The 25,038-nt window shown below is 36.0% G+C and overlaps 1 protein-coding gene across 1 annotated transcript in view; it reads left to right on the forward strand.

Moving 5' to 3' along the window:
* CFAP47 (cilia and flagella associated protein 47) overlaps positions 1 to 25,038 on the forward strand; it is a 328,185-nt gene that overhangs the window by 231,164 nt on the left and 71,983 nt on the right. Inside the window, exons 48-51 of the mRNA XM_037067787.1 lie at positions 2,438 to 2,549; positions 8,885 to 9,049; positions 17,408 to 17,502; positions 23,581 to 23,756. Coding sequence (XP_036923682.1) covers positions 2,438 to 2,549; positions 8,885 to 9,049; positions 17,408 to 17,502; positions 23,581 to 23,756 — 548 coding nt within the window. The remainder of the gene's footprint in view (positions 1 to 2,437; positions 2,550 to 8,884; positions 9,050 to 17,407; positions 17,503 to 23,580; positions 23,757 to 25,038) is intronic.

Below are 25,038 nucleotides of genomic sequence, written 5' to 3' on the forward strand. Positions count from 1 at the left end.
AGGCATCTACATTGAAAAGAAAGAATATCTCTTTGTAGATATCATGATTCTATAAGTAGAAAAGTATAAGAAATTCACTAAATATGCTATCAAAACTAATATATGAGTTCAGAAGATTTGCAGGATATAAGATCAATATAAAAAATTCTACCATTTATATATTCAAAATAAATAGTCCAAAGTGAAATGAATAAGTATTTACAATAGCGTCAGCAATAATAAAGATGATTAGGAGCAAGTTTGGCAAATTAAGGGCAAAACTTCTACATTGAAAATTACAAAACATTATTGAGTAAAATTAAAGAAATTTCTAATCAATAGAAATATATCTTGTGATCATGAATCAGAAGACTTAATATTGTTATGCTGACATTTTTACCCAAGTGGATATACAGATTGAATACAATATCAAAATCTTAACTGACATTTTTGCATAATTTGTTAAGGTAATCTTAAAATTCACATAGAAATGTAAGACACACAGAATAAAGAAAGCAATCTCATGAAATAAGGAAAAAATTGATGACTCATACTTCCTGATTCTAAAACTTACTACAAGCCCTTAACTATAAAACTATATTAATAAAGAAAATGTGATAGTGGCATAAGGTAGATGTGTAGATAAATGGAATAGAATAGAATGTCCGGAAATAAATCCTTATAATAATAGTTAATTTTTGACAAAAATACCAGGAGAATTTAATGAAACAGAAAAGTGTGTTTAAAAAATGGTGCTGAGACAATTGCATAGTCACATACAAAAGAATTAATTTGGACCCCTAAATCACACCATGTACAAAAGTTAGCTCAAAGTGGATCATAGACCAAAATTGAATAGATATAACTAAATATCATAGGAGAAAATGTAGCAGTGAATCTTCGTGACCTTGGGTTATGCTAAGCAATTATTTTTTAGTATGACACCCTAAAACACAAGTGACAAAACAATAAGTAAATTGTACTTCAAAGTTTGAATGATTGTGTTTTAAATGATGCCTTGAAGAAAGTGAAACATCAAACCAGTAAAAAAGAGAGAAAATATCCACATGCTGTATATCTGATGAGGGCCTTCTTTCTTTTTTTTTTTTTAAAGATTTTTATTTATTTATTTATTTTTAGAGAGCGAAGGAAACATCAATGTGTGGTTGCCTTTCTGGTGTGCCCCCTACTGGGGACCTGACCTGCAACCCAGGCATGTGCCTTGACTGGGAATCGAACTGGTGATCCTTTGGTTTGCAGGCTGGCACTCAATCCACTGAGCCACCCCAGCCAGGGAGGGCTTATTTCTGAAGTGTGTAAAGATCAAGAATAAAATGACAAGTAATGCAGTTTGGAAATTTTTCAAAGACTTTGAATAGACATTTCTACAAAGAGTACATGCAAATGAGCAATAAGCAGGTGAAAAGATATTCCACGTTATTAGTCATTAAGGAACTGTAAATGAAAATCACAATGAGGTACCACTCCACTAGGATGGCTATAATCAAAATAACAGACAATGAAAACTTTGAGAGAAGATGCAGCAAAATAGGAACCATCACACTTTGTTGGTGGGAAAGAAAAATGGTATAGCCATTTTGGAAACCAGTTTCGGAAGTCTGTAACTCAAAAGCTTTAACATTTGAATTATCATATGCCTGAGCAGTTCCACTCCAAGATGTATGTCTGTAAGAAATGAAAATCTATGTGCACTCAAAAACTTGTACATATTTTCATAACAGCATTGTTCATAATAGACAAAAATGGACACAACTCAAACTTTTATCAACTTATGAATGAATATATACAATATGCCATATTGTACAATTTAATACCATTCATCAATAAATGATGTACTGATATGTATCACAATATACATGAACCTTGAAAACATTAGGCTAAGTGAAAAAAGCTAGTCAGAAAAGACCACATATTGTATGATTTCTTTTCTGTGGATTGTTCAAAATAGGCAAATTTGTAGAGACCCAAAATAGATTAATGTTTGAGAAGTGGAGGGTGGCAAGATATAAATACTCAGTATGCTGAAAGTTGGGTTTAGCTATAGTTGTGCACATATGTTGCTTAAGTATTCTTTATATGCTTTATTAATATTGATGTAGAAATTCACTTAAATGGTTCATCCTGTGTACATTGAATTGCATAGAGAAATGGTCCATAAAAGATAGCCAGATTGTCCAAGCATCAGTGGATCTTGCTACAAGTAGCCATAGAAAATAAACATTGTTCTGTTTTGTAAAAATCTTTTTCATTCTATTTTTTCATAGGTCCCGTATTTTTCTTTTATTGTAGGTAACATTTTTTGGCTTGCTTTTTATTTAAAAACGAACAGTGTTAATGAAAGTGTTTAAATTCTATTTTTTTCTATGCTTTTAGCTTGTTATACTGATTTCATGTAAATATTGGTATATAATTCTTGGTTTGGAATTCTCTCTTCCAGGTATCTTCAAATCTTCCAATACTGTGGGGAGAAAAAGAGATCACCATAGGGCCCGCTGATAGAGTTCCATATGTTGTACACATAAAGTCTTTGAAAAGTGGAATATTCAAAGGTAACCAAACCATTAATAAAATATTTTTAACTATCAAAGTAGTCCAGATATGTGAACAGAAGATATGAAAATGTCATTTACTTTTTCCCATTCTCATAATTGACCCAGAGGGACATGGAAGTTTTCCATTTCATTCATTACCTTTCTAAATAATCAGAGCTTTGGGGCCCACATTTTATGTCTAGTGCAATGCTTTCTGGGCCATTTATTGGAATTTATTTGTGGGACAAATTCTTAAAAATAGAAATATTTAATTGAGGGAATTGACATTTAAAAGTGTGATACTTTCAAATAGTTATACCAATTTATGAACAGACAGTATCCTATAAGAATGTCTGTTTATAGGACTAGATATAATAAAAACATACATGCACTTAATTGATACATGAACAATAAGTTAAAATCTTTGGTAGGTACGAAGTTTTCTTAGTGTGTGTCTAACAAAGCATTCATTTATACAAATTACCCTGATGGTCCCTGAGCAGAATTGCTTGCTTGAGAATGGGGGGAAAGGTTAGTCTGATAAGCTTTTCCAGGGAGAGGGGGTGAAAAGAATACAAGAGTAATATGGAAGAACAGAGGGGCTGTGACTCATCAAAGGGATAAGCTATCCTGCTTGGAAGAAAATTAAATGCCCCATGGTGGTTGGATCCTGCTGAGGAAATCATTGTAATGTAGGTATACAGATACTAGTTAGAGGTATAGAAAGCATACACCCAGTAGCAATCTTGTATGCCCTGGAAGTATAGAACTAGCCTCTCATCCCTGCTTGCCTCAAGAAAGAATGTTTTAGGAAAGGGTCTATATCTAGCATAGAAGTTACAGAAAGCTGCATCAAAGAAGAAGGTGCAGAGTAGACTGGATGCCAATCCCATTAACAAGCAGAAGAGAAATCTGAGAATGGCAAACAATGACCCAGTTATTACCACTGTAACAGAATGTGCTGTGAGGGAAGAACCAACCTGCCCATCCCCACACTCTGCTTGACCTCAGATTTCACCACCATCGTAGTCATTAGCATGTTCTGAAACCTCCCCATCACTTTGCAGACATTTGGCTTTACAAAGCCCATTAATAATTCTCCATGGGATAGGTAGATTTTGAGCTGTAGTGAGCCTGTTCCAAGTATTTCAGTGAAGTACCATATTTTGTCATATCTTTGTAATTCAGGTTAAAATTGGTTTTAAGAAATATAAATTTCACTTTCATTTTAATCTTCAAATGCTAATTCTATTGTATTTTTTTTAGTTTCAGGATTTTAACTCTTTGCCATTATTTGTGATAAACGTAATAAATCTCATTTTCACTTTGTATAAAAGGCAGTGAGTTCTATGTCTGAGAAGGAACATAAGAGGAACCTCAGACTGGACTGTTGTTGAATTAGCAATGTTTATGACTACCTTAAACAAAGCAAAGTCTCTAGTCTCTGAATCAGACTCTTAAAGTTATAGAAATGAAGTTAAGAAAAATTAAATAATCAGACTTAATGTGTTTCTTCATATAGTCATTTTTTGCATTAGCAAGGAGATAGTTTAATAAATTGTATTTTACACTTATTTAATTCTTGTTCAAGTACAGTTTTCTGTCTTATATTCCCATATAGTCATTTTTTGTTGGATTTGGCAGCATTTCTGGGGCCATAAAATTTCAATACATAGTTTCACTAATCAGATACAGACTCTTCCTGTGTTAGTTTGAAGGCCTTTAGCCGGGGGAGCACGGGGGACATGAAAGGCAACTCAGGGTATGTTGTAAAGTGAGGATGAATTAACAACTGTTGCTGGTTACATAAGAGATTTTGCAGGCTTCATTATTTTAAAAAATGCGTGTAAAACATTATCATAATTGTTCTTCCTAGGGTGATCCCTTAGAATTGAATTAATGTTGCCATTGTGATATGGAGAAACTGAGCCTGTAAAGGAGACTAATCCCATGTTTGTTGACATTACTATGGGAAGACGTCAACAATATTTTAAGTAGTGCAAATGTGATTGCTTCTGAACAGCTGTTAATCTGATAGAATATAAAGAAAAGTAGAGTAGAAAGTGTATGAGAATGTTCCTATTTGTGCTGTTTAAAGAAGTGTATCGGTGTGTATCAGTGGGCTTTAAAAGATCACTTTGTGGTAATTTTCAAGTCTGTTTTTATTATATAACAATTATTCACAAAAAGTCTGTAATTGGGGAAGCCTTGATAAGCATAGTAGTTATGAACAAAACTGACATTCAACCAGTTATGCTCTGGTAAAATAATAGATGCTTTTCCTTATAGGTTGGCGAGTACTCCATTGAGCTCTACTGTAACACAATTCTTGCCATTCTAACCACTGTAGCTCCTCCCCTGCACCCCCTGGACTTCTTGACAATCTAGCAGCAACAAAAGCTTTAAACACATCATGATGCCACAGGATTTTGATATTATGTTCTCCCCAATTGGTCATAGCTGGAATGTAGGCTTGTTCATTATTTTGAATCTTACCACTGAATACAAAAATAGATGATACGTCTTTTTGAGTCCTAAGAATTCCATCTGATTAATGGAAATGGATATTCATAAATCATGTCAGTACAAGATGCACTCTGATGTACTCAAAGTGTATGTATAGCACTGGGGAGTGTTGTAGTGGGAAATAGTTATCATTAAGACTCTTACCTAACAGTGGGAGTCTTAGAGGAGTTCTTAAGGGATAATGGCTTTGATCTGGACTTCAAAGGATGAGCTAAGATTTATCAGCCCATTGGTGGGGATGGCATTCCAGCAGAGGAAACAATCATATTGTAAACACAGAGAGGACACTTTCTGTAATTAATGAGTAGAGCAGTGTGTCTGGACTGTGTGTGTGTGGCAGAAAGGCAGAGTGACATACAGTTAGAAATACAAGCAGACTTTGTTGGGCAGAGTTTTGTTTTACTTCTCATTTCATTGGGAGCCATTGGGGATTACTGAGGGACCTGAATCAACTTTTCAGAAAGAGAAATCTGGAGGTAATATATAAGAGACAGAAAGGGCAAGAAAGGGCTAGCATATCTGGGAGCTTGTTTTGCAGACTTTAGCAATATTCTCTTTGATCAATTCTTAAGATTAGCTTGTGTCTTTTCTCAAAAGCAAAGCCCAAGAAAAGGATTTAATTGCGAGCAGTTTATATGAGAGATGATCACAGGAAGCCCTCTGAGAAAATGGGGAAGTACGGCAGGTCCTCAAATAACAGGGTTTTGTTTAATGTCAGTTTTTTTCATTATAACATTGGTGCTCTGCCATAAGAACATGTCTCCTGTTTGTATCAATTAGCCCATGGTAATATTGGTTTTCTTATATGTTGTTCCACTTAAAGTCGCAGAACCTATCAATGGCATTCAATGACGACTTACTGTAAAATGCTGAAAGGAAAAAGTCAATAAAAAGTGAGCCAGATATCAGATTACCCCTGAGACCTGGGGAACCTCACTGGGAACCTTCTGAGAGAAATGTCACACCAAGGGGCAAAGAGGTCGGGGCATTTGTTCACTAACTCCTGTCCATCGTTGACTCAAGTTTGCTCTTCAGGCAGTGAATCCCCACTGAAAAAGAATCATATGGAGCCACTGGTGTGTAAAGGATCTCTCTGCAGAGGGGATTTTCACAGGGTACTGAGAGTATGTGGTAGCATATTGGTTGGTAGGTAAAATTTTTGAGAAATGGTTGGATTTGGAATTTTCACATCAGTGAAAAGTGCAGTGAGTTGCAATTGGGTTTCAAGTGTGCCTGTGTGGAACTTCAAATTTGAATGCCCATCTGGCCATGGCACAGAAAGCTAGGACTGACCTTTCTTATATGAGAATAGGGGGAGACCAAACTCAGCCAGTGATAGTGGATTAAAAAGCAGAGGGGCACTTTTAAGAGAAATAAAAAGGGAAAATGATGCTTGAACAGTTTGGATTTCCAAGGAATCAAACTCTGAGATGGAAGATTAGCATTCAGGACATTTATTGGCAGAATGTGTTGTGATCAGTACTTGTGGAAGGAAAGTTAAAAAGTACGTTGGCCACAGAGGGAAGCTGAGCTTCCATATGAGCCCAGTGATGGGTTCAGTCAACTCATGGGGGCCTCTGAAGCTAAGATGGCCTTTCAGAATTGCCCCAAATTGAGAGAAGAGGACTGGGCCTTTATACTGCTGTGTTGGTAAGTTATTGAAAGTGGGATATGTGTAGAAAGAGGTTTGACCTGGGACAAAGCTTCCTTCTTTCAAGCAAAGCAATTCCTAAGGAGGGCTTACCTGATTGATGGTCATCTTCCAGCATCATTCCCAGTAGCTACAGAAATAAGTCCTTCATTTCTGAAAACAGGTATGACTGATGCTGCAGAATGTCCACTGCATTCTTTCAACTTTGCTCATTCTTTCAACTTGAGTCTTATATTCACATTTCACAAGATAATGTGAAATTCGAGAAAATTTTAGAAATTCCTAAAATTTCGAAAATTCCTAATTTTAGAAAATGGCCTGTATATTGAAAATGTTTATTTTATTGACTGTTAAAACAGCATTTTGAAAAACCAGCCACTTAGAGTATTTAGCAGATAAACAAGACATTTGTCAAAATACAAGCTTATGCTATTGAAAGTATAATTGCTATAATTATTATTCCTATTAGAATTTTTTGTAACTCTCCCTTCAGACAAACTGAGAATCTTCATTAAATCTTAGATAGCTGCTTTTGCTCACTACTATTATTTTTGTTGTACATAGAGTGTTTCCAAAGCCATCTAGTAATTTTCCTGTCACACTGAGAAACTCAAGCGCCAACAATCGAGTTTTTCTCCACTCTTGTCCCGTTTTGGATCAGAACAGAGGAGTATAGGGAACAAAGGAAGCACATGTACATATACTGTGGAAGAATTATCATCTTTTGAGACACCTATTCTTCTCAGTCAGTATTTACTGCATTTGGTTTGGCGGTTCATTGCTGGCTCATTTGACTACTTGTATCTTCTACTGTAGCTAATTGATAACCAAAAATAAAGATGAAACCCTAAAATGTAATTTTTAGAAATAAAGTTATAATTCCATTGCCAAAAAACATGTTTTTCTCAAGAAACATTAAGTAAAAATTAATGACTAGTTCTCAGTAAGATGCATTAAGTGTCCTTTCAGTGAAAACATAAACTACTAAATAGACCTGTAATTCCATAGTTCTCATCATCCATTTCCTTTTTTAAGGGTATATATATTTAATTTCTCATTTTGGTCTTGTTATACTCTTATAGGGCTTTTGAATTGTTTTTAAATGCTTGTCCAATTTCTCTTTGTGAAGGAATAATAAAAATTTAATAGCGTTGTTGGAGGAAGAAAATATTCTGAGTAAATAAATGGACTGATATGAGACACAGGAGAAAATGTGTACTTTTAATTCTTGAGAGTGTTTCTTAGTGTTTGAAGTATCGATTAGGCTTTTTTGTTCTGTGCACACCTATTTCACATATGCAGGTTTATCTAAATAACAATTTTATTTCACAGAATTGTTTCCTTAGTTTTCTTTCAAATTGTTCATTGATAATATATAGGAATTTAACTTGTTTTGTGTGTTGATTTTGTATCTAGCATATTCTACTGCTGAGTGCGTTTATTAATTCTCACTTTTTTGTATAGAGTCGTTAAAATTTTCTATGTATAAGATTGTATCACCTGCAGACAGAGATGATTTTACTTTTGCCTTTCCAATTTGTATGTCTTTACTAATGTGTCTCACATAATTGCTCTGGTTAGAAATTCCAGTACTATGTTGGATAGAAATGACAGAACCAGACATCCTTGTACCAATCTTAAAATGCTTTCAGTTTTTCACCATTGGGTATAATGTTAGCTGTAGGTTTCTCATATATGGTCTTTATCATTTTGAAGAAGTTCTCTCCTAGTTTTTAATTTTTTTAATCATGAAAGGCTTTTGAATTTCATCAAATACTTTTTATTCATTAGTCAAGATGATCGTGTGTTTTTTTTCCCTTCCCTCTGTTAATGTGATATGTTCCACTGATTGGTGTTTGTATGTTGAACCACTTTCCACTCATTTAGTTTTCTGAAACCTGATACAGTTCTATTGTTTGTCACATTTTCTTAGTTATCATAAGAAAGCTCTTCAACATTATCATTTCAATGCGGATTTTGAAAACGTTTTCTTGAGCTTCCCACTGAATAGTTCTGTACCACAATCAGATTGAATTCTGATATAAAAATCTAGAATTTATGTTTGACTTTGCATTTATTAGTTTTGGGCTAGAGCAACTTTAATATCTGAAACCTAACTTTCATTTTAGGAAACAAATCCCTGACTGATCTGCCATCTCGTACTTATGTGTTATAGGTGAACTTGCATTTTTCATTAAAAACAGTCAAGGTGATGATTCTGACAATGACTCAGTTCCAGAACAAGATCGAGATCAACAGCAAATTCAAAATCAAGCTGTAGTACCTGTTCTTTGGAGAACAATGTCAGAAATATACCAAAAGCTTGATGAGGTAGACCGAGGTAAATTTATTATTATGGAGAATTTCATGACTGGTATTCATAAATTGGTTTATGAGTAGATACTTTACATTCATAATACAAATGTGAGTTGTATATATTTGTAATACCAATATGTATTGTATATATTTGTCAGAATTTTATTATATTGTCTCAGTATTAAATTTATGTAATTTAATATCTGGATTGGATTTGCTATAAACATGAATAGATTATGATCCTTCAGCTCAAAGACGGCCTACTCTTTCATAAGTGAAAAACTTTATATATATTTCTGTTATTAAACAAAAAACAGCAGTACATTTCTGATGAAATATTAATGAGTGTATTAACAGCATAATATGCTTCCCTTCAACATAGGATGTGATAACAATCTTCTTCATGCAAAAGAAAGTAAATGCTATTGGTTCCCCTCCCTATATTATAAAACTTTATTTGCATGTTATTAACCATCATATATTTTCATTAGAAACTAAAGAGAAAATGACATAGCAGAGTGTGAGGATAGACAGGGCAGATTTCCGGGAGAATGGAAAGAATGAATTTTCTTTCTTTTTTTTCAATTTTTTTTATTTAATTATTTTTCAAGTACAGTTTTCTGTCTATTACTCCCATCCCATCCCACCCCCCATCCTCCCCCAGGAATGAATTTTCTTATGTGTGAGTAGCAACAGGGACATAAGAGTGTGGTAGAGAAGAGTAGGTCAACAGGAGCAAAATTGTGGAGGCAAGGGTATCTTAAAGAAGAAATATTTATTAAATAAATTTCTATTTAGCCAGATTCTTCAGAGAAACAGATACCACCATAATATTATAATGTAATATAATGTGATGTATTATAAAGAGAGATATTTTAAGGAATCAGCTTACATGATTTTGGAGACTGGCAATTCCAACATCTGTAGGCCAAGCGAGCAGGGTAGGAAATTAGGTACGAGTTGCTGTTGTAGGATCGTGTCCAGATTCCACACCAGGCAGCCTGCAAATTCAGGCAGGTTTTCCATGGTACAGTCTTAACTCAGAATTGCTTCTTCTTCTTCAGATAATCTTAGTTTTGCTCTGAGGGCCTCCAGCTGAATGGAGGAGGCTCACCCGCGTCCTGCAGGGTAATCTCCTTTACTCAGAGTCTATGGATGTAAGCCTCCTCCTAAAGTGTTAAAAAAATACTTTCACAGGGGCATCTACACTGGTGTTTAATCAACTAACTGGACACCGTAGCCCAATCAAATTGACACATACAGTTACCCATCACAGAGTACATGGATTAAGAGAGATATTTAGGCAATACTCGAATATTTAGGCTTTGAGATGGACAAGCAGTTGGAGCCAGGTAGGCCCCTGCAAGAGTAAATGGTGTTTGAAGTGAAGAGAGCAACATCTTTTATGTTAGTGACGTGGATGAAGAAATACGGCTGAACATGGAAAGCATTTTAGAAACTACTATTAGATGACTGTATTGAGAAAGAGAGAGGATTGATTCCAAAAAAATGTAGCAAAGGTTGTATCTTGGTGAATAAGAAAATATTAAGATGGAAATTTACAAGTGTGTTGACTCTGTTAAATTAACATTTGTTAAGTAGCCCCAGAGGTGTCATATGGTAGTGAGTCAGAATGCCCCAAAAGACTGCAGGGGAAAGTGAAATAGAGAAGTTCCTTATCACAGGTTCTGGAGGGTGTACTCTGGAGGACTTTATGGACAACAAGGGGAGAACAAGCAGAGTGCAGGCAGAGAGGAAGGAAGAACCTGGTGACATGCCTTTACTAGGGTCTTTGGATGGAATGCTTTGGGGTTCCCAGACTAAAGCCAGATTGGTGGAGCCCTGGCTGGTGTGTCTCAGTTGGTTGAGCATCCTCCCATGATGTAAAAGGTTGCTGGTTCGATTCCTGGTCAGGGTGTTACCGAACAAGGGTCCGAGGGGGGGGGCAATACTTGGCCCACCCAAGGATGCCAAAAACTGCTTCAGAAAACAGGGGCCCCTCGCAAGGACGGTATACTAATATCTATTAGGCTCTTCTGTCTGCCGCCAATTGGAAAGACATCTCTCAATGCCAGAGATTTGTGAAAAGGAAACAAAATGTTTATTTAATGCTATTCAGGCCTAATGCCTTCCTTAAAATATTAAAGTCTTTAAGGGTATACACCTACACACACACACACACACACACACACACACACAGAGCTCCCTTCTCCCACTGTCCCAACTCCGGGTACTGTAAATCAGGAAAAGAGCACACGTCTGTTTTTCTCAGGTTGCTGGCACTGTGAGCTGTGTCGCCTGTCTAGGCAGGATCTCCAACTAATCCAAAGTCATGTGGCACCTTCCACTGGCAAGAGTTCTTTGTACCAAGTTCCAGTCAAAGTCTCTCCTGCTTTCCAGGCCACTCGGCCAAAGGGAGCACCCCAAAGCCACCTGGGCCTCTTCTACCAAAGCCGCACTCCACCAAAAGCCCGTCTTTCTTCTTCACCTGGCCGCAGGGATCTCCATTCTGGCAAAGCTGCGTGGTTTTCCCTTTCACCTGGCCAAAAGGGGGGTCCTCACTCTGCTAAAGCCACGTGGCTCTCTCTCCTAATGGCTACAGGGGTCTACATCTTTCCAAAACCACGTGGCTCTCCCCCTCACCTGGCCAAGAGGGGGTTCCTCACTCTGCTAAAGCCACATGGCTCTCTCACAGGCACTCTCTCAGAGAAGCAGCCCCAGTTCCAACCTGGGTAGCCGCCACTCACTTCTCCCTGGCCCAAAACTTGGCCACAGCTCTTTAACATATCTATGAAACCAGTTAAAGGTTATAGATATGTTAAATGACCATTCCAGAGGTTAGCTGCAAAACAGTTGCTATGCAAAACAGTTCTCAATGGCCCTGCTCCATTCATCCCTTCCCCCAACTGACACCTGGCTGGGGGGTTGAGGACATCTTAATATTTCCTCCAATATTCCTGTACACTTTGAGTTCTGGACACCATTCCAAATCTTTTCTGGGCCCCCCCTTGGCTGCACCCTGTATCAAGGGCACATACCTGCATTGTGGGCCTGGTCCCAGGTTGGGGTGCTTTTGAAAGGCAACCTATTGATGTCTCTTTCTCACATTGATATTTCTTTCCCTCTCTTTCTCCCTCCTTTCCCCTCTCTCTAGAAATGAATAAATAAAATATTTTTTAAAAACTTAGAAAGCCACATTGGTTGATTCAAACCACAAAGAGGGGGGTTTTAGTAAGCTTCCTAGGAGATCTTATCTAATGAGCACACAAAGAGACGGTCCTGGGAGGCTAGGGAGAGTACTTAGCACACAGGTGGTTATGGGAAGTATATTATGAGCTGGGCTGTGTTCTAGGTTATGCACTTGTAGGAGGGGCTAGTGTCACTTCAGGGCCCCTACAGGCTGCTTGGTCACACAGAATGGATGCAGAGGCAATAAGATTATGGAGTAGTTTATTTAAATTTAACAAGAAGAAATAAGTCTGGATGTTATCATGCTTAGCACAGTTTTGTATTACCTGATTTTAATGTGATATTAAGCCATTTACATGGCAATATTTAGTCATCAGTTGAATATTTTGAGCCGAGACTAGGTGAAAATGCTTTCTTCAGTTGGAATCATGCAGGGGAGGCAAAGAACAGAAGCCTGTGCTAGATGGATTATGCTAAGAGTTAAACCCTTATCAAAATCTAGGGCAGAAAAACCATGAAGGTAAACCAGATAAAAATGCTTAGTAGAGTCTGAAAGAAAATCAGAATATTGTCATGCCATGTTAATGGACTCAAATGGAATGCTATCTAATTTTAACAATCTAAGCTGCATGATGACACGTTACAAGGTAGATAAAGACCTAGGAGAAATGCATCTAGTAACATTACAGCCATCCCCATTTCTTCAGACAGGCCTTCCCACATCGCTGTTTAGACATATTTAGCCATTTTATCACCTGTAATAACATGGGTGTCTGTCATTACTCAGCAGTATATTTCTTTTTTAAAAAATTTTTTTAAATATTTTCCTTATCTTTAGAGGGGAAGGGAAGGAGAGAGGAAGAGAAACATCAATGTATGGTTGCTTCTTGTGCATCCCCTCCTGGGAACTGGCCCCTGCTGGGAACTGGCCTGCAATCAAGGCATGTGCCCTGACTGGGAATCGAACCCCGATCGTCTGGTTCGCAGGCCCGCGCTCAATCCACTGAGCTACACCAGCCAGGGCTCAGCATTATATTTCTTTTCAGTTCGGGAAGTTTCCGTTATGTGAAATGAGTAGTACATTCTGGAGATCTGATACACAACAATGTGATTATAGCTAACAATATGATGGTGTATGCTTAAAATTTGCTTAGAAGGTAGATCTTAAATATCTTCACCTCCCCCTACTTTTTAGTTGCTAACTTTGTAAGATGATGGATATGTTAATTAATTTGAATGTGGTGATTATTTCAAAATGTATATAAGCCCTGACTGGTGTGGCCCGGTGGATTGAGCTCCAGCCTGCAAACCAAAGGGTTATTGGTTTGATTCCCAGTCAGGGCACATGCCTGGGTTGTGGGTCAGGTCCCCAGTAGGGGACGCTGGAGAGGCAACCACACATTGATGTTTTTCTCCCTCCCATTCTTCTTCCCTTCCCTCTGTCTAAAAATAAATAAATACATACTCTTTAAAAAATTTTTTGTAAATAGATCAAAATATATATAAAATCAAGTGGTACACCTTAGATATATATAATTTATACCTTAATAAAGCTGGAACAAAAAAGAAATGAAAGTAGCTAAATAAGATTTTTTTACCTTCCAAATAAGGAAACATGAAATATAATGGCAACACCCAGTTATTAATGATAAGCCTAAAGAGATCATCTTATACATTGTAGTGGGAATTTCAATTGATAAAAGTTTGAAGAGAGCATTTACAGTATGTTTAAAACTTGTAAGAATTGTTTATCCCCTTTCATCCAATAATTTCAGTCCAAGAAATCTTTTGGAATAAAATAATTAAAGATATGCACACATATTTTTAGATAAAAATGTTTCTTATAGCCCTGGCCAGTTAGCTTAGTTGGTTAGAGCATTGTCCTGATAGCCCAAGGTTGTGGGTTCGATCTCTGTCAGGGCACATACAAGAAGCAACCAATGAATGCATCAGTAGGTGAAGCAACAAAATGTCTCTCTCCCCTTTCCTCTCTCTCTCTCAAATCATTTTAAAAAGTTATGTAATTTATTGTGTTCAATAGCCAATACTTATTTTTCTAATTTTTAAACTTTCTTTTAAATGTTTTTGAATAGGTATTATCTGCACATAAATGTTTTTTGCAGTTTTATTGAGAAATAATTGGCATACAACACAATATAAGTTTAAGGCATAAGGCATGATGGCTTGATTGACTGCATGTGTTGTGAAATGATTCTCACAGTAGGCTCCACCATAGTCCATCTTCTCATGTAGGTACAATACACAGAAAATAAAGAAGGAATGAACAGAGGAAAAAAATTCTCCTTGTGTTTAGAACTCTTAGGGCTTACTCTCTCAACCCCTCGCCCATGTATTATACACCAGTGCTGACTACCGTCATCATGTTGTGCATTACCTTCCTAGTACTTATTTATCTTATAATTGGAAGTTTTTACTTTTGGCCACCTCTGTCCATTTCTCCCACCTTCCACCTCTGGTAACCACAGGTTTGATCTCTTTTTCTATGAGTGTTGTGGGATTTTTGTTTGTTTGCTTGTTTTTTAGATATTTGGCATTCTCTGTCTGACTTAATCCACTTTGCATAATGCCTTCAAGGTCCATCCATGCTGTCGCAAATCATGGCATTTCCTTGGGCTTTTTTTCCTACTTTTTATGCCTGAATAATATTCTGTTGTTTATCTATAGCCACAACTTCACTGATATAGCCACAACTTTATTATCCATTCATTCATTGATGGGCACATAGGTTGTTTCCATTTCTTGGCTGTTGTAAATAAAGCTGCTATGAACATGGAGGTGCAGATGTCTTTTTGAGTTAGTGTTTTTGTTTCCTTTGGGTATGCTCCCAGGAGTAGAATTGCTGAAGCACATGGTAGTTCCATTAATAATTTTTTGAGGATCCTCCATACTGTTTTCCATAGTGACTATACAATTTACAATCCTGCCAACAGTGCACAAGGGTTTTCTTTTCTCCACATCCACACTAGCATTTGCTGTATATTGTCTTTTAGGTGATGACCCTTTAGCAGGTGTAAAATTGCATTGTGCTTTTAATTTGCATTTCCCTAATGACTAATGATGAAACTTAAATGTTAATAGTGAATAGTTTATGAGTGATAGAAAAATGTATACAGAATATATGGATATATCAATTATATATAATTTGTGCATACCAGTGTGTGTGTGTGCCTTTATTGATATATGAAGTCTTATACATAAAAATGAAGTACTGTACTCTTGGTTATGAGATGATGAATAGTTTCCATGTCCTTTAAGCTTTTCATGAATTTCTCAAATTACTATAGTGAATATTACTGATTTTATAATTAGAAAAAAGTTTTAGCATACTTAAACTCTACAGTTAAACATTTATTGTTTTTGTTGTTTTTCTCATCAATAAATCATCACTAATCCCATTCTAAGCAATGAATTCATATTTGATGTACATTTTTAGCACTGTAGGAATTAAATCATCTTCATCACGACATTGTTTTATGTGATCATCACAGCAATTACAAAGAGTAAGTGTTATTGTCCCTGTGATAGTTAATTTTATGTGTCAACTTGGCTGGGCCATGGTGCCCAGATATTAGGCCAGACATTTTTCTGGATGTTTCTGTGAAGGTGATTTTGGATGAGAATTACATTTAATCTCTGTACTTTAACTAAAGCAGATTGCTCTCCATATTGTGGCTGGGTCTTACCCAGAAAGTTGAAAGTCGTTATGAAACAAAGGCTGACCTCCCCTGAGCCAGAAAGAATTCAGTCAGTAGCGTGAGTGCCTTCGGACTTGAACTACAACTCTTCTTTGAGTCTCCAGCCTGCTGGTTTATCCTACAGGTTTTTGGACTTTTCTAGCCAATTAAATGAGCCATTTCCAAAAACTACATAGAGACACACGGGATTAGTGCATCCTGACTAATACAGTCCCCACAGATTCGCAGACTATTTACTGCTCTTTGTACTCACCCAGAGTCAAGGAGCATTCAGCCTTTGTAGTTACAAACACCCTTCATTTACAGAATTATTTTCTCTGTGAGTTCAGTGTGCATTAAAGCGCTGGAAAAGTCCATAAAACATACATGAGGTAGAAAGGGAAAGACTGTTCATCTTAAGAAATTTGGTTTGTTGTGAGATGTCACATGTAAATGTCTTAAAAGCATTTCAAGCCCTTTCGTATAACTGAAGGAGGAGCCAATAGAAACATGGCCAGTGGTTTTCTCAGTAATCTAACTTCAAGATCAATTTGGTAACTTAATCTTTGCACATTAATGGTTTTAAGGTGTCCGTAAAATAAATAAGCACAGCAAGCAATTCAAAATGCGCAGGTGAGTTTTCCTTCAAGAACTTCTGACAAGCATTTATAATAAGTGCTCCTAGGTCTCCCTGCTCTGAATGTCTGAATTGTTCTCAGCTCCACTAATTGTATAAGCTTCTTGATAGCTAAAATATTAAACCGGTCAATATACAATAATGCGATACAAAAGAGTGAAGTGCCACATAATAAGATACAATGCCATATACTATACTATACTAAATGGCATTCATTGCTTTACAGTGCACCGCAGTATAATACAGTACAGTACAGTAATGCAATGAAAACCAGTATACTCTCTCAGAAGAGAGAGACACTGAGAATTCTACTAGCCTGGGCCTCTTGTTTTTGTAGATGAGGAAACTGAAGCCCAAAGAGGCTAGTGATTTATTTAAATAATTTAGTCAAATGTATCCGTTCTTGTAATCTTTAAAACATGACAATACTGATAGGACAATGCATACAATTAACTGAAACTGGAGGATGTCTCACACTGCAAACTAGGTCAATGATGGAGAATACAGAATAGCAAAGTGAGAAGCTGAACAGATGAGAAGGAATGAAAAGAACTGGGTTTGACGCCATTACATGCCCTGCTACTCCGGGCTGTTGAGGTTCACTGGGATTCTGGTTTCTCAATTTAGAAGTGTGACTTGGGATATTACCAGCAACAGAAATAGCTACTTTTAAACAATATTGAGAAGCTAATTAACTTCTCTTAGCACTTCCCAAATGGTGATAAAATCACCTTGTCACCCTCCCCTCAGCACTCTCCACAAATGAGTCCATCAAAAAAAGAGTTTGGAAATGATATCTGTTCATGTTTTCTCTGAAGCATAGTATGCTGAAGCCTATATTAAAAATGCTTTTTTTCTTCAGGTGATTTTGGAAATTTACAAGTCTGGTATGATCTTGAAATCCATATCCATCCTGAGGGACCTGTACACGTTATTGAAATGACATGTACCGCTTTGGTAAGAGCCCATTAAATGTTCATAGAGTTTGCCTTTTTGCAGACAAAGCTTTTTGTTGTATGCTTAAATTGCTATCCCTAAAAATATCCATATTAATTACTCGTGTTGGGATAAAATATTCAGATTATAGCAATTTTCATTTTAAATCCAGTCATGTGTATCTTGAAAGCTTATGGAAAGGATTTTTTAGTTCTGTGGTACCTTATAGTGGCTGCACCAATTAACATTCTACCTGGATGTTTCAAGAGTTACTAGAGCAAACTTAACCTTCACCTTCATGCCTGCCCTCACGTGTATGATAAAAGCAGCATTACATCTCTAGGCTTTTTTAGTACTGATTCTGCCTATTTGCTACCAGTAGGCCTTTCACTTTGAAACGTATTTGGAGCAACTGACATAGAGTTAGGATTTTAAATAACTAACTAAGAATAAGATGGTCTTATGTGAATTATTAAAGTGATACTACCTCCATGTCCAGGATTCTTTAAGAGTCAAATATTGTGGGTTTTGAATGAAACATGAAGACAGTATTAATTGTTATCAATTATGTTTTCATTCAGTTACATTTCTTTTTTGTTAATGCTCAAATATTTAAATCCATGATAAAGGTTATTTTCATTTTTTAATGCAAAGATAGATTTCTTTGTATGATTGATTACTTGGAATGTTGAAGTTTTGCTTCATCACATAGAATATAAGAAAAGAGTTAAAAAACTTTGTCTATAAATCAGTTGTTTGCTCATCTGATTTCTGAGTAAATTTCCATTGAGGCATAGAAAATGGATGATTAAGCTATTGAAATGCACTCAAGTATAGATCGCAAAAGCAATCTCTTCTACTAAGTGGAAAATAATATGATAATGGTAGGATCATCTCGCTCAATGAAAATGCCCTATTTCTGTGACCCTGGTCGCAGAATAAAATCTTTCTTAAAGGTTATTTCTTAATTTATAGTTAATTTCTTGTTTTGTAATTCTTTTCTTGTTGTTCTGTTACAGTTGAACCAATTTCCCCCCTGTTGCTCTCCCCTGACCTGTTCACCACCCCCACTCCCAGTCAATTCCCACCCTGTTGCCCATGTCCTTGGGTCATTTATACATGTTCCTTAACTAAACCCTTCCCCTTCTTACCTCCGTTATCCCCCTCTCCCCTCCTTTTCCCTTCCAGTCACTGTCAATGTGTTCTTTATTTCCATGTCTCTGATTCTATTTTGCTAATTTGTCCGTTTTGTTCATTAGGTTCCTGTTATAGGTGAGATCATAGTGTATTTGTCATTTGCTGCCTAGCTTATTTCACTTAGCCTGACACTCTGCAGTTCCATCCTTGCTGTCGTGAAAGCTATAGCCAAGTGCTGGGAGCGTCCTAAATGCCCATCAGTAAATGAGTGGGTCAAAAAACTGTGGTCCATTTACACAATGAAATACTATTGCAGCAGAAAGAAATAAAGGTTATTTTTAAATGGCATGACTTTAATTAAGAAACCACTTGCTGTGGAAAATGTTTACTAGTTTTAAAGTCATCTTTTTATCAAGACTCATGAGAAAAAAATTTTTTAAATGAGCCCAGGAGAAATTGAGACCATGAGGTGGCATCTCAAAAAGGGAAAGACATTGGCTTCCTTATTAACCATGTGTTTAAAATAGAGATAGAGATGAGTAGAAATATGAGTAGAAATACAAACTAGCAAATATACATGCAACTCTAAAATTATAAACAACTGTTGCATCTTCCCATTAACTGGTTCATAAAGTGCCCATTTCTTGAGAAAGAGTTATTAACCCTTTAAGAATGGATGGGTAGAAATTGAGATTTTTATAACCCTCAATTTTGCATGGTGAGGACTGTCACTTAGGTTGAGAAACACGCACCATCAGGGCACTTTATGTGGATACATAAGAAAACTGAGCAAAAAGTAAGAGAGCCATCACCCGTCTCTTTTAATGCACATAAGTGTGTTTTCATTTTAAAATTGATTTGTATGTACCCTTTTGGGAATATATTGTTTTCATGGATAATGTACTTTTAAATGGGCCTTTACCAATTTTTCATAAAGGGTTTTTTCCTCCCCATGCAAAAAATCCAGTATTATTATTTAATCCTAATTTCACACCACAGTAGGATACATATAACTTTTCTTATGTGTATATTATTTCAGATTATTATCAATTATACTATTGCTTTTTTTCATTGTGAATAGTTAACATGGTTATTTCAGCAAGACATTGAAATAAATTCCTCTCAAGGTCTACTTGAAAATGCAAGTCTTGAGCCCCCTTTCTATTGAGTGGTTTTACATTACAATGCAGGAGCAAAACTTAGCACCATTAGCTGCTAGATTGCTCTCTTTGCCACTACTGACAGGTATTCTGTACTAATTAAATGCGCACTTTCAACTGAGTTTGGTGGAGAAATGGAGTCTTTTTCCACCGACTCTCTCCATAGAAGCTACCAATAACAGTGATACTTTTGCTAAGGTAGTAAGCTTTCCCACCTTTCTAATAGTAATTGCCTAAGATATAAACTTAAGAGCTATTAATTCATGGACATAAAAATTTAGTTGGTAGAGATAGCATGTCTTATTTTAAATAATGCCATCAAATAAACTCTTGTGCACTGCTTGAACAAAATATTTTCTGAGTACTTTCTGAAGTATAAAACTGTTATCCTTACCTATATATTGTGCCCTAATATGTTTGACTACAGTTGCTGTTTTCTGCAAAACTTCTGAGAAATATTTTACTTAAACCTTAAATCATCAGATTTGTCAATGGAGCTTTCAAGATACTAAGCAATCTCTGATTTTCTGTCTGCTTCTCAGCTATTGTTGCATTGAACTCAATCTCCATATTTTCTTTAGAGATGAATGAATGGTTAGAATCTCTCTAAAATAGGGTTTTTGTAAGAAATATTTAGGCCCTTACAGCACATTAATTTGTTTACTTCTTACTGCAGTTTTCAAAAATTGGATTATATTCCCAATAAACAAAAATTGGTTGTTAGTAATTCCTTTTCTGTGGGGGTAAAGTATTTAGGATTTTCTTGGAAATTTTAACATGTAATAATATCTGCTGTTCCATTTTGTTTAAACTCAAAAATCTGTGGTGTGTCATATGGTTTGGCTGAGGGAGAAGGATGCAAGTAACCACTACTTCCCACTGACAGTAATCCCAGTATATAGCATAACAGTGAGCTATATTTTCTGAAAACAAAACTTAAGTGTGTGAACGAAATTTTATATTCTTTAAGTTTTAAATCAGTGATAGCCTTCAAAATATTTGAACTGTTGTCAATGATAATTGCATGACTGATTCTTCACTTATTTTTTCATTCTATAGTCAACTTTTAATTAAATTCACTCTGTTATTAATGGTGAGACCCAGAAATCTCCCCACAAACTAGTAAGAGAGGGGCATAGTTAAAAGCACTGTTCATCCACATGGTATCAAATATAAAAACATTAGTGCAAAACAATATATAAGATTTGTCAACCATTTTCAATAAGGTTTTAGTTTAAAATCTTAGCTTTCATAATATGAAAAATATATTTTCAGGTATTCATTTTGTTATATGTTTTTTTCTTTATATTTTCATATTAGTATTTTTCTGGGTGAAAAATCATGTCATAAGACTTTTGCATTATATTGAAATATGTCTTTTTCAGGAAAAGTTAAGGTAGGAAAAATAAATGTTATGCTTTGAATTTATCTTGAAAAATTGTTTAAAATTCTTTAATTGGAGTTTTAAAAATTATCTCATGGCCTTTTTATATTGATTTTTCCTACCTTAACTTTTCCTGAGAAAGACATATTTCAATATAATGCACAACTCTTATGACATTATTTTTGATGTAGATATTTTGATACTCTTATGATATAGATATATTGATATAGATATAGATAGAGAGACAGAAAAATCACCTATAAGCTACATTAAACAGCTAAGCAGAAATGTAACTCCTAGGGATCAGTTCCTGCAATTAGATATCTTTCTGTTGTCACTGTCTTTCATAGTTGCTCTCCTGCCCTCCTGACACAAGGTTATGGGAAATGTCAAAGTACACGTGAACAACCGTGGCTGGTTGTAGCTCAGTGGATTGAGCACTGGCCTGTGAATCACACAATCGCGGTTTGATTCCCAGCCAGGGCACATGCCTGGGTTGCAGGCCGGTTCCCAGCGGGGGAGTCACGAGAGGCAACCATACATTGATATTTCTCTCCATCTCTCCTTCCCTTCCTCTCTAAAGATAAATAAATAAAATCCTTAAAAAAATACACACGAACACCGGGAGTTTGGGTTTTTCACAACTCCTCAGTTGCCTATCAGTGCATCTTCATCCGCACCTCACCCCCAGATCATTCCGTACATCTCAGGTTCAATGGTGGAGGACTGGAGGTAGGGGGTGGGAAGCATGACTTCAGGAGGTACAGTGACATTCAGGTGGTGGTAGCAGGGCAATGGCAATTTATAATTACAGATCTGGTTTCTCTGAGTTCTGAACTGGTGGCACTGACTTTGCAGTTTGGGAAAATTACTGAGACAGATTAGAGTTATCACTTCCTCCAAATTACATGGTACATCTCAAAATACCCTTTGGGACTGTTTATTTGTTGACTTTCTAATGTTTTTCAAATTGAAAAAAAATAAAATTGAAGATTTTCTCAATAATATATCTTACTTAAATGAGTATTATTGTGTGTTTTGGATCTCTGAAATAATTCTCTTATAATGAATTCAATGATTATCTTCTGGGAGACAATATGGTGAAAAATACTTCCCACCAGTGCATATTGAATTGCCATTGACGCAATTTAAGCTTTATGAGCCAAAACATAATCTTTATTTACTCAGGCCCATGGAGAGTAGGAAGTATGAAGTTTTCACTGCAGATACTCAGTGAATTAAATTTTTCCTGCTCAGAGAGTGTATGAATGTAACATTTATGCACTCCTTTATTTATATAGGGCTAATCATGCAAATATTTGCTCCATGGACAGAGCTGCAGTGTCTATCTTGAAGATACATTTTGTGAAGAATTTAACTCTCTCCTCATCACCACCTGTCCCCACCAGCTTAGTGTCAGTTTTTTTTTTTTAAATTTTTTGGTCGGTCCTGTAATATGATTTGATACATTTCAAAATAGCCCCCGTACTAAGTACACCCATTACCAATTTTTAAATTGTGACAGGAATGGCCAACATTCTCCTTTTCATTAGGTTAAGGCATTATAGACAACTGGTCTTTGTTAAAATTGAAATATGTCCTATCTGTTACTCACTTTTGACACATTTACTTTCATTAATACCTTTTACTTTAGTGGAAATAATGGCTGTCCTGGGGTTCAATAATAAGTTATTAGCCAGGATGGGTCAGAATGAGGATCAGGAAAATGTCTTAGAACTTGAAGAGTGCCTTCCAGGACTAAGTGTGTAGCTGGGGGTGGTGGGGAAGTCGAGGGGCAGGACAGGAGAAACAAGAACAGAACATAGGAATCTAAACAGGAAGGTAATGATATCATCAGTAAAAATTGACTTCTTACTTCAGGCTGTCCTTACTGTTTGATGCTAATGTACAGAGTTACTTAAAGTCTGTCCTCTAAATCGGTAGCAGCAGCCACAGTGTTTTAGAAATATAAGATCTTGGGCTCTGTCCAAGATCTACTGAATCAGAGTCTTTGGAGTAGAGGGCCAGTAATCTATGCTTTAGCAACCTCTACAGGTGATCCCCGTGCATGCGGAAGCTTCAATATTGATACTACCACTGGAGGATATTGACAAATGGACCTCATGTTAACAATGGTACTGAGGGAAAATATATTTTATATGCAATTTTACAGTGTCCTTGGCACTTAGCTAGACAGATCTTTTGGAGAACTTGTCGAAAAAAAATGTTACCATTTACCAAAACTAACCAAGGAAAGCAAAAGATTAAAAGCAAATGAAATACATTCAGTAGTAGATCAAGGAGAAAAATAAAACAAATAGGCTTATATTGTATCACAGTTTTCATTGTATTTGCTTGCATAGAACAATGACTGTATGCAGACACTAAGAACTGATTATATTTGCTCTGTAATTCTAGGAGAGCATTTGGTTTGAAATACCTCTCCGTAATGTAAAAGAGATGAATCTTCACATACAAGTGTTGTTTTCAAATCCTGCCCTTAGTGGACTCAAGGAATTTGTGCTGAATTCACAAGATTGTATCGACTATGTTGTATCCTATATTCCATCAGCTGTAGGCTGTAGAACTGAAAGGTATGTTTTCAGTATGGAATTATATTTTACTGTTGATTTTTTGAAATTAAGCTTTTAAAATGGTTATTTGCAAGCTATGATCATTTAGATTACACTTGCTCGTAGCTTTAGCTTTATTTAGTACCATAGAACACAATGAATACATTGTAGAGTATCTTTTTTAGCACAGGAAAAAGTCAAAATTCCAAATTAGATTTATGGATTCAATTGAATGCCTATGGATTTGCACCATTGTAAAGTTGGAAGGTGGTAAGTTGAACCATCATAAGTCTGGGGCTGTCTGTGTATATACACACACGCATCACAAACATGCACCAATACACACTCATGTGTTAACAGTACAATGATAAGTGCATTTATAGCACAGAAACTATGAAAAACTTAGTACTGTATACTCAGGTACATGCATACGGACACAATACCTCTATGTTCATGATTACCTTAAATACTTTATAGTAAAATAATCAGCTTTATTTGTTTCAAAGTAATGCCCCACTTATTTACCATAAAGACTAGACTTTTTACTGGTATATGTAATGAGATGCATTCATTATTTCATGAAAATGCCTGTTGTTAGTTAATATGCCCTTTCGGAGTTAGAAAAATTCTTATTTTAATAAATGATGAGTAAATAAATATAATTGTGAAGTTGTAGAAGGTAAAAATTTTTATAATGTGAAGCATGAAAATAAGAACATAACAAATTATAAAACATACTGTTTTGATAGATGACCATTATAAATGTGTGCTAGTCTCCTCTCCCCATTGTGACTATAGAGGCTTTGTGAGCACAGACTGAATCTTGAATTTTCTTTATCAGCATACATTCAAAGACATAATTTGGGGTAATATTTACTGACTGCTTACTCTGTTATCATCATGGAGGCATGTATTTTACATTCATATACCCATAAAATTCTCAAAGTAAACATGAGAGAGAAGTAGCAATAGTTGCTCCCATTTCATAAATGATGCCATTGAAGCCCAGCATGTTAGGGGACTTGTTCAAGGTCACACAACTACAAGCTGACAGAGCTTGGACACCAGCCCAGGTCCTCTCACAGACTGTCACCTGCTCTGTCTCTGTTCTCCCAGAGACGAGCACATGCTGATTATGAAGAAGCCCTCCAGAGCTGCATGTTAGTAGACAGTCTTCACAGGAAAACATACATGTGTCTCCTTCAACAAACTAAATTTGATTTAATCATAGGTAGAGACAAAACTTTTCTTGATATACTCATTCACGGTATTTGAATTATTTATGTCTAAGCATTTGTCATTG

The sequence above is a fragment of the Sturnira hondurensis genome, unplaced genomic scaffold, assembly GCF_014824575.4.
Source record: "Sturnira hondurensis isolate 20B ecotype Veracruz unplaced genomic scaffold, ASM1482457v3 Scaffold0017416, whole genome shotgun sequence".
Taxonomy (NCBI): Eukaryota; Metazoa; Chordata; class Mammalia; order Chiroptera; family Phyllostomidae; genus Sturnira; species Sturnira hondurensis.